At 35.1% G+C, this 10,326-nt stretch overlaps 1 protein-coding gene across 1 annotated transcript; it reads left to right on the forward strand.

Annotated features, from left to right (window-relative positions):
• On the forward strand, window positions 1-880 carry LOC112041215 (F-box protein At3g07870; the record flags this gene model as incomplete). Its single annotated transcript, XM_065782937.1, has 2 exons — window positions 1-298; window positions 348-880. Coding segments are annotated over 2 exons (831 nt in total), but the record flags the coding sequence as incomplete, so codon positions are not given.
• Between the last annotated feature and the right edge of the window lie 9,446 nt (window positions 881-10,326).

The following is a 10,326-nucleotide window of genomic DNA, read 5'->3' on the forward strand; positions in this document are numbered from 1 at the left end:
GGGTTTCGAATCCCGCTTAATCTCCCACTTCATCCTGTCCTTCGACACCACTGGCTTCCTCCATATCCAACTCCATATCTCGATTTGAACATAGTCGCTTCCTGTGATGGTCTCCTCTGTCTCTATGACTATAACAGACGCAGCAACATCTACCTTTGGAACCCCTTTAATGCCGCCACCCCCACAGAACTCGAGGTTCTCCCTCCCATGACCCGTGGTCATTACATGCTCAATGACAAATTCGTGGGATTCGGGTTTGACTCAAGATCCGGTGACTTCGAGATCATCAGGATTTATAGTGATTGTGTTGCGGAGTGCATGGCCGGACTCACACGTACGTAAATTAGTGGGAGTGTATAGCTTAAGCACTGGTTCATGGAGACAGGTCGAACATGATCCAAAAATGATCTATGGTATTCTTCCCTATCGGCATATGACTGCGTACATGAATGGGCTCTTTTTCTGGTTGGCTGCAGAAGAAGACGATGTCGACGATAATAGAATTGTTGCCTTTGACTTTAGCACTGAGGTCTTCAACATGACGCCGCTTCCTGATAAAAGCGTTATTGGCTCGTGGAGGAGTCTCGTGTTGTTGAACGGGTTTATTGCTATGGTGATTTATTCTAGTATGTCGGATAATTTGGGTTTTGAAATATGGGTTTTGCTTGAATTTGGCGTTGAGGAGTCGTGGACTAAGCTTCTTACAATTGATCCCTCGTTAGATTTGAAAAGGCCATTGCTGTTTTGGAAGAGTGGGCAGATTTTCATGGAAAATACAAAAGGGCAGTTGGTGTTGTACGACCCATTTACACAAACTACCAAAAATTTTCAACTTGACGGGCATGAGGGACCGTTACGAGTTGTTCCCTACACAGTTTAGTCAATGCTTGAGGTATTGTTTAATGTGTCTGCCATCTTTTATATAAGTTTTGATATTAAATGGTTGAATGACATTAAGTCTTTTTTTTTTTCCCTGATATTGTGAGCTGAATCTGTGTCTTCTAGATCTCCGTAATTTTGATCAAACGTAGAGAAGGGTTGATTGATGTTATATGTGATGACAAGTAAAGAATTCGTGGTTCTCTTTTTTGTGGCCAGGTTGATATGCATGAAACAATAACATTGGTAAAATATATAGAGAACAAGAAAAATGCTAGTTTTTGAAAATTTTCCTGTTTCAAAGGACAGTAGAGCATCTTTCTCCTTTGTTTGTTCAAAGATGTGCTGTCAAAGGACAGTAAAACATCTTTTTGTGGCCACATTGAACATAATTATGAATAATGCTACATTTATGCTAATCTTTACTGGTTTTTAGCTAAATTTACTATTAATTAATAAGCATGTACGTCACATTAGCATATGCACATCTTTCTTATTATAATAATAATAATTAAAAAAAAAAAAAAACAAAAAAAACATTAGCATATTATATTGCACATTAACATAGGAGACCCGTATAGCACAACAATTGTTTTAGAGCAGACCCTAAACCTTGAAAGATATCAAACAATTGTTTAATAGTAATTTTTACTTCAAACAGCGTCAATTTCACATTCACAATTGATATGAGACACTTTGTGCGATCTACTCATGACTAGGAGCCAAAAACGTTTGCTCAATCCTTCCAAACTCTTTATTCAAGGTCTTGGTCCAAACATGCGTGGAGGATAAACTGTTTTCGAGCAAAATTCTTTCTATAAGGTTTTGAGTGGTGCTAGCTGCATGGAGTTTCCTTGGAAGGTTATTTGTTATTAAAAAAAAATAAAAAAATAAAAATAGGATTAGGTGTGAAACACATATTGACTATTCATCATATGTTGAATAGTGCTATTGAGTCATTCTTGTTGCACTCTTCACTGCAAATATCAAACGCTTAAATTTCATTTTCGTCATTCAAATTGATATCATATATTAACCAATCAAATTTTTATAATTCCCATAAAAGGAAAATTAATAATCAAAATTTTATATATTGCACAAAAGAATAGCTAATAATGCTATGATTTGACTACCGCATACCGTTAGTGCGAGGTTATTCCACAAGTATAAGTGCTTGTGAAATTGGGGGGTAAAGACCAAGGTTCAAGTCTCTAAGATGGAGTTTTATACATCTATACACTTAGATTATACTAGAGTAGTATTTCTATAATGTATTAAAAATAATAATAATAATATTACGATTTCTTTCTTGAAGACTGTAGTTGTTATTGGGGCTACTGGATTTGATTTACAAACTGAACTGGGCCTGATTAATAAGACTAAGCCCATTTTTTTAATCTCTTCCCCTGAAAATTCCACACATTCAAAATGACTCATAGTGTGGGCTTGAAGATTAAAATTGGACCCATTTGAAGAATAACCCATTATCGGTACTGAAATCATTAGGCCCAAATTTAAACTTGTTAACCCACGCGTAAGTTCTTTTACACCTATAGTTACTGGCCCCGTGCATTGCATTATTTTTTAAATAAATTTTTTGTAATAACTTAAACAAATTGGATTCATAAAAATTCTTCTTATTCTTGTGAATATATACGCACCAAAATTTCATAATTTGTTAAGGTGGTCGATTTTACTTGGTACAAAGCACCAATTTATATGCAATGACAACTTAGTGACTTACATCATTTTACATAAATTCTATTTTATAACAATCACAATGTGTTAATTATTAAAAAAAAAATTATTACTAGATTTTCTATATTTGATTATATATATATATATATATCTTAAATTTGAGTTTTAATATACCAAAAATTATTTTAAAAAACACGTTATTCCCCACAAGTGGCTCAATATATGTATGTATTATATTTTCTAAAATTAAAGTGTTTTGTTTTATTCTAGGTCAAAATCTATTAAAATGTAATGACTCATTAATTAGAAAGAAAGTGAAAGGGTGTTAATTAATTTACATGGTTTGGTCTTGACAACCTATGTCTATGGAGAAAAACTCCTTATAGATATATACTTTCCTATATAAACATGTATTGCAATGGACCCGTAGCAGGGTATTTATTGATGCATAATTGACTCAATATAATTTGAGTTCTTAGACGATAATTTTAATGAAGTTTTATTATTATTATTACTATTATTTTATTAGTAATTTTTATTTTCACTTCTTGACATAAGAAATTATTTATTAATTTTTATGTATTTAAATTTTATAACTTTTTATCAATTTTAATTTTAGAAAAATATTTTTGCCAAAATAATTATTGTGTTGAGGCTTTTTTTTTTCTTTTTTAAATGACATTAATTTTTCAATAAAAAAATTATTTCCTCATAGAATATGGCTATATTTATTTATTGATTAAGATTGGGTTTTTTTTTTTTTTTTTTTTTTTTTTTTTAAAATAAAAAGAATACTATTGGATAAAGCCTATTTTATTGGGCTTTAAGCCTGTTACCTTGAGCCATTCCTGTATAAGAAGTTAATCCCTAGGTTGATAGAACTACAAAAGTCGTACCTCCAGTAGAAATAGGATTTCTTTACTTGTATTCTAAGTCGGCTTGAACTAGGATTAAGATGGACTAGGATTTATATATACCCTTAGGCTCCTTTATTTATTATTAGATACAGAGACTTGGAGAGCAATCCTCCATTGAAGCTATGCGTGCGTACGTTTCACGAAAGAGAGCAATGTCAACCTATGTTCCTGAAGAGCTGTTGGTGAAGATACTGTCATTGCTGCTCCAAAATCTCTTATTCGATTCAAATCTATCTGCAAAATAGTGGCGGCTCTAGGATTTTTTTCTAGGGGATTAACATGAAGATGTATTTTGGGTAAGAAATGAATGTTGCACTCTACAAAGATTTCTTATTACAAATTTATCTATAGTATGTACTAGCAAAATAATAAATGATAAACTATGAGTTTTTTTGACATATTTTTTCATTAATACAATGAACATATTAATTATTTTCATTAAGTGAACTTTAATTATTACTACTTAAAATACTTTTATTTATTAGTTTAGGAAAATTATATGTTTATATTGTACTATCAATGTAAGATTTACATTGTAGACTAAACAAATGTGTACAATATTGTACAAATTTGCAAAAATGTACAACATGCATTTGTTTAGAGACAATATAAATCTTTAATTGATAGTACAATGTAAACTAAGAATTTTCTATTAGTTTATTTCAAATTTGTTAGGATCTAAATAGGGTTTTTTTTTTTTTTTTTAAATTTTTTTTAAATTTTTTAGGTTTAAGATGAACAAATTTTTACTTTTTTACTTTGTGTGTGTGTGTGTTTAAAAAGACTATGATATTGTTAAGAATATCATATTTAAGCTTATTTCAACTAGACTTTAAAAATTTTTGGGGTCAAGATGTTCAGATTTTCATTTTAGGAGGAACCAATTAAAAATTAGAAACAAAAAATATTATATATTATACAAAAAAGTCAGCTCAGGTGGTTCATTTGAACCCCCTGAACTCTACATAACGCCGCCCTGCTGCAAAACCTGGAATTCTCTCATTGGAAACCCAGATTTCTTCTCCAAAAACCTCCTGAACCACTCCATTATCATTAGCCTCAAAAACCCGATGATCACCGTTCCTCCTTGTCGAAGGCAGGGATTAATACACTGGTGCAAAACAAGTTTGCTCGATCCTCTATTATGACACTCTCGAAGGCAAAGGCGTGACACCTTAGACTCCTCTACATTTACTTGATTATAACTTATGTTGCATTCATTGCGACAAAATTGTGGCTTCCAGTGATGGCTTTCTCTGTCTAAACTGTCATGCACGCTTCAATAGAGGCATAACCAGAATAATTACTTGGGGGGCGCCGGGTTGTAACAAAGATATACTAATATAATCTTAAGTCTATTGGATACAAAATTATCAACTTTATATATCATCATATACTTGAACATTAATAAACATGAAAAACTGTGTAGTTTCAATGTACATACAAAAAAGAACATGCACATCAAATCATGCCTGATGACGATTTTTCATGAAATAAAATTCATCCATTATCTTCTCAACAGTGAAATTCTCTGCAATTTCTCTTTCTATAAACTATCATATTATTGCCAAAAGCTCATTCTCCATTCTATTGTGAAATCTTGTTTTAACAACTTCATAGCTGAGAAAGCTCATTCTGTATTGCTATAGAAACTGAAGGGTCAACACAGAGACAATAAGTCTATCAATCAAAAAATAATTTTAGACTTTCCTGAAAGTTTTTAATGATAGTTGAGAAAAAAAAAAAAAAGACACTAAAAAGAGATGAATCATGAATGTCTAATGCTTAAGAAAGAGAAGAAAACTCACCAGGTGGTCATCAAGTTCCAAAACTAAAGCTGAATCAATTGATGAAGAAAGAAAAAATTGGTCAGTTTTTTTTTAGACTGTGAGGACAGAGGACTGGAGTTTTAAGGGCTGGTAGGCAGTGGTACCAGTGCTAAAAGTGTATCAAAGAAGACAAAATAACCAAGTTCCAAAACTAAAGCTGAATCAGCCGATGAAGAAAGAAAAAATTGGTTAGAATTTATTTATTTATTTTTTCGGATTGTGAGGACAGAACAGAGGACTGGAGTTTTGGGGGCTAGTAGGCAGCTGTACCAATGCTGAAAGAATGAAACTGTATCAAAGAAGCCAAAACAAAAGAATAAAAAATAAAAAGGGACAAGGGATTCCGTGTGTCAAGGTGGGTTTTTTGAGATGAAGGGAAAATGTAATTTTGTTGTTATTTGAACTTAAGAGTATTTAAATGTTGGACTCAGAGTATTTCCATGGGCCAGCAGCTTTTTGTTATATTTGGAATTACCTAAAACTAAAGCTAGGGCTGGGTTGGGCTAGGAGAATAGTTGAGAAATGGGTAGGGGGGTCGGTTGTCCAATGTTGGGAGGGCCCATTTATTTTTTCTTCATAGTCTAATGGAATTTTTTTGTGTGTGTGTGTGTGCAGGGGCCATGGCCCCCCCAAGCCACTATGTGGCTCCGCCCCTGCTCCGATACTATTATATGGAATCCTTACACAAAAGGGTATTCAAGGGTCCATGGAACTTCTCTCATTGTAAACGTCCCACTGGATCTATCATAAAAGGAGACAATTTTGGGTTCGGTTTGGACTTGAAATCTAATGACTTGAAGGTGGTGAGAATTCGTACTTACCTCCCATGCCAGGTAAATGTAGACCTGTTCAGTATGTTCAACTGTATAGTGTAAAACCGTGGTTCTTGGACTGAGCTTTGTGTCGATCTCCCATATGGATTTCTAGATGGAAAGAAATTGACATTTTATATAGATGGGGGTTTTTACTGGTATGCAGATACTCTTGTTCTCAAAAACGAGATTGTTGCTTTTGATATGAGCCAAGAGACTTTCAGCATGATGAAGGTGCCAGATAAATGCTGTGTTGAGAATAACAATTATAGGCGGTGGAGGACTCTTACGGAGTTAAAAAAACGCGTTGCTATGATACACTACACTTCTGAATCGAGTAATATAACCTGTAATTTATGGGTGCTGCTTGAATTTGGTGTTAAGGAGTTGTGGACCAAACTCTTTACCATTATACCTGCATCGCTTTTGGGACGTCCGTTGGGTCTATGGAAGAACGGTAAGTTCTTTCTGACTGACACTATGGGGCACCTGGTGTTGTGGGATCCCTTTACCCGAGAGATCAAGAAAATTAATGTGGCTGAGCAGACCATTTCAAGTCTTTCCATACCCTCTATGTGGAAGAGGTGATGCCCCATGTTACATAAAAACTCCTGCAGCAAAGATTACGGGGAAGAAACAGATCTTAGAATGATCACAAGATATTGATATAATTTGTGATTGTTAATATCAATGACTGTAATTGAAATTTCGTTTCTTGAAACGATAGATTTCACTATTATGTGTTCTTCCTTTTGTAGATCTTTTAAGGTTTCGACACTAACTAAGAAATTTGTGGTTGAAAGAAGCCTATCTTATATACTAATTCGGAGTCCCATAACTTATTCTAAAGTTGTCTTATCTTAATCCACACACGTGTAAATTTGGAAGGAACATAAGCAAAACATTGTTGAGGAACTGGGTAAGTTTCTTGAAAAATCGTGTATTTGAATATGATTCAAGCCCTTAATTTATAGACAATGCAGAGTCATGGCACTAAACAACATGACTTTTCAAAATAATTCATAACTTTTCCAAAACAAAAAATTTAGTTGGTGGAACGTATGATTCCTTATTGTTACCTATGGTGGCTGTCAAATTTTGAGAGAACAAAGAAAATAATAACTGGATTGTTTCGAGATATCCGGCCTCCTTAGTATTCACTTTGATAGATAATTAAGATGCCTTTATTTGAAAATACTTACAGCAACGTAAATACAATATGGATAACTGATCAACCCAAAATAAAAGGATCACTACAACTCAACTACTAAATATTCAGACTACTAAACAATCTTAACGTTAACAACAACGTTCTAATCAAATCTCCTAATTTGACTCAAACATGACTTTTATTGAAATCAAATAAATAACAAACAATCACATAACATGGAAAACACAACCCCTGTTCATCACATTTCTCATACCAGCTATCAACTTCCTACACAGGACATTTTCCTCCCTCCTTAGAAAGGACCCTTGTCCGCAAGAGTGTATTGAGGAAACTGATGTACCACGCTATTCAAATCTTCCCCCGTAGCATCAGTGGCTGGTAACCCCTGCCAATGTACTAAAACCTGTCTTATTTTGCCTTCTATCCAAAACAGCCTGTGGTCTTACTCGCAATTCATCTTGACCCTCCATATGAAGTGGTAGTTGTGGTTGTGTTGAAACTTTGGATCCCAATTTCTCCTTTAATAGTGATACATGAAAAATTGGGTGAATTCGAGAATCCAAGGGCAAGTCCAACTTGTAAGCTACCTGTCCAATGCTTGCCATGCAGGATTTGAAATGGACCATAATACTGTGGAGCTAGCTTTGCATTCCTTCTAAGGGCTACAGAAACTTGTCTATAAGGTTGAAGACACACATGCACCCAAGCTCCCACCTCAAATTCCTTTTCCCTGTGTTTGGAATCATAGTTTCTTTTCATTCTAACTTGGGCAGCCTACATATTTTCTTTTAAATCGCCTAGAACTTGATCTCTTCTTATCAATTCCTCTTCAATTTGCGACTTTAGCTGTTCTTGGTAATGTAAGCCAGCAAGGATGGAGGTTCCCTACCGTACACCACCTCAAAGGGAGTTCGCTTACCAGTTAAATGCCAACTTGTATAATACCAAAACTTTGCCCAAGACAACCATTTTACCCATTGTTTGGGTTTAGCACTAGTGAAACAATGCAAATACATCTCCAATGTTTTATTAATCACCTCACTCTACCCATCAGTTTGAGGGTGGTATGCAGAACTGAAATTGAAGCAAGTGCCATTGAGACGGAATAACTCAGTCCAAAAACCACAAGTAAAAGTTGGATCACGATCACAAAAAATAGACCTGGGCAACACTTACAACACTTACCTATGCCAATAAAAATTTTCACATACTTGATGGAAGGTTTTGTGAAAGCCTTTATGAGAACTAGCATGGAACTGATGAATTATGTCTCTTCGCATAGGCGAATCTGAAGCTACATAAATCCGACCCTTAAAGAAAAGAACCCATTCCTTAATTCCCAGGGACCCACGTCTTCATCTGCTGTAACCTTCTGAATTAGCTGTTGTACTTCTGGTCTGGCTGTTTGCTCTTCACGAATTACTTCCAGCCACTGAGGTACTGGTGCTGATACAGCCATCAATTGCTCTTCTTCTTGAACCTCATCTCGACGAGACAAAGCATCAGCTACTTTGTTTTCGCTTACCTTCTTATACTCAATAGTAAAGTCAAAACCTATGAGTTTGTATAGCCAATTATGTTGAGCCTCTGTTGTGATTTTCTGAGACCAAAGATACCTTAACCTTCTCTGGTCAGTCCGAACTACAGACTTCCTTCCCAAAAGGTAATGCTGCCATTTAAGCACTGCCATTACAAGTGCTAACATTTCTTTTTCATATGACATCAGCAAATTCTTCCCATTTAGAGCTTGGCTATGAAATGCGATAGGAAAATCTTGTCTCAAAACAGCCCCTATGCCTGATCTGGAAGCATCACATTCAACCACAAAAGTGTGATTAAAACTGGGAAGATCCAATACCGGTGCTTTGGTCATGGCACATATCCTTGAGCTTTTGGAATGCCACCTCTGCAAGTGCAGTCCATTTAAATGAATTTTTCTTCAGCATGTGTGTTAGTGGTGCGGCAATCTTACCAGAATCTTGTATGAACTTGTGGTAATTACCCGTTAGACCAAGAAAACCTCTCATAGCCTTTGGAGTCTTGGGTTTCGGCCATTGCACCATTGCTGAAATTTTTTCAGGACCAACATGAACCCCCTCCTGGGAAATAACATGCCCCAAATACTGAACCTCAATCTGGCCAAATTGACATTTTTCTCTCTTAACAAAGAGATGGTGACAACCTAAAATTTCCAAGGTAATTTGAAGATGTTGGAGATGCTCTTCCCAAGTTGCATTGTACACCAAAATATCACCGAAAAACACAAGAATAAATTTATGTAATTGTTCCTTGAACACATTGTTCATTAAAGCTTGGAAGGTTGATGGAGAGCTGGTAAGACCAAATGGCATGACAAGGAACTTGAAATGCCCATGTTAAGTTTGGAATGCAGTGTTTTGCACATCAGCAGCTTGGACTTGAATCTGATGGTACCCAAAGCACAAATCTAACTTCGAAAAGAACATAGCTCCATTTAACTTACCCAATAACTCTTAATAACTGGAATTGGAAATTTATCCTTAATTGTAATTTGATTCAAGGATCGATAATCAATACACATACTGTCATACCCCACGTCCTGTCTTGCTTTTTGACTAAAATAACTGGAGAAGAGAACGGGCTATTGCTGTATAACTCTAGTTGAAAGTATCTCAATCATCAACAGCTCAATCTCTGCTTTTTGATAATAAGGATAACGGTAAGGTCTTGAACAAACCATTGAGCTACCTGGCTGTAGAGGAATGTGGTGATCTTGAGTTTGATACGGTGGTAAGTCAGTAGGTTCCCTGAAAATACCAACAAAAATATCCAACAATTGCTTTCCTTCTCTGTTCTATTTGTGATTTTTCCCCCCATTCATAGCCAAAATTTGAATAAATGCCCTGGTAGTAGTAGGTTGTCTCTTGGCTACCTTCTCCATTTCTCGTCCATCCAAGAATTTATCTGATAATCCCTTAAGCGTAACCTCTTTTCCAGCACTATTAAACTTCATAATGAGCTTGGAGAAATCCAGTAAAATC

The sequence above is a fragment of the Quercus suber genome, unplaced genomic scaffold (assembly GCF_002906115.3).
Source record: "Quercus suber isolate HL8 unplaced genomic scaffold, Cork oak 2.0 scaffold_321, whole genome shotgun sequence".
NCBI classification, from domain to species: Eukaryota; Viridiplantae; Streptophyta; class Magnoliopsida; order Fagales; family Fagaceae; genus Quercus; species Quercus suber.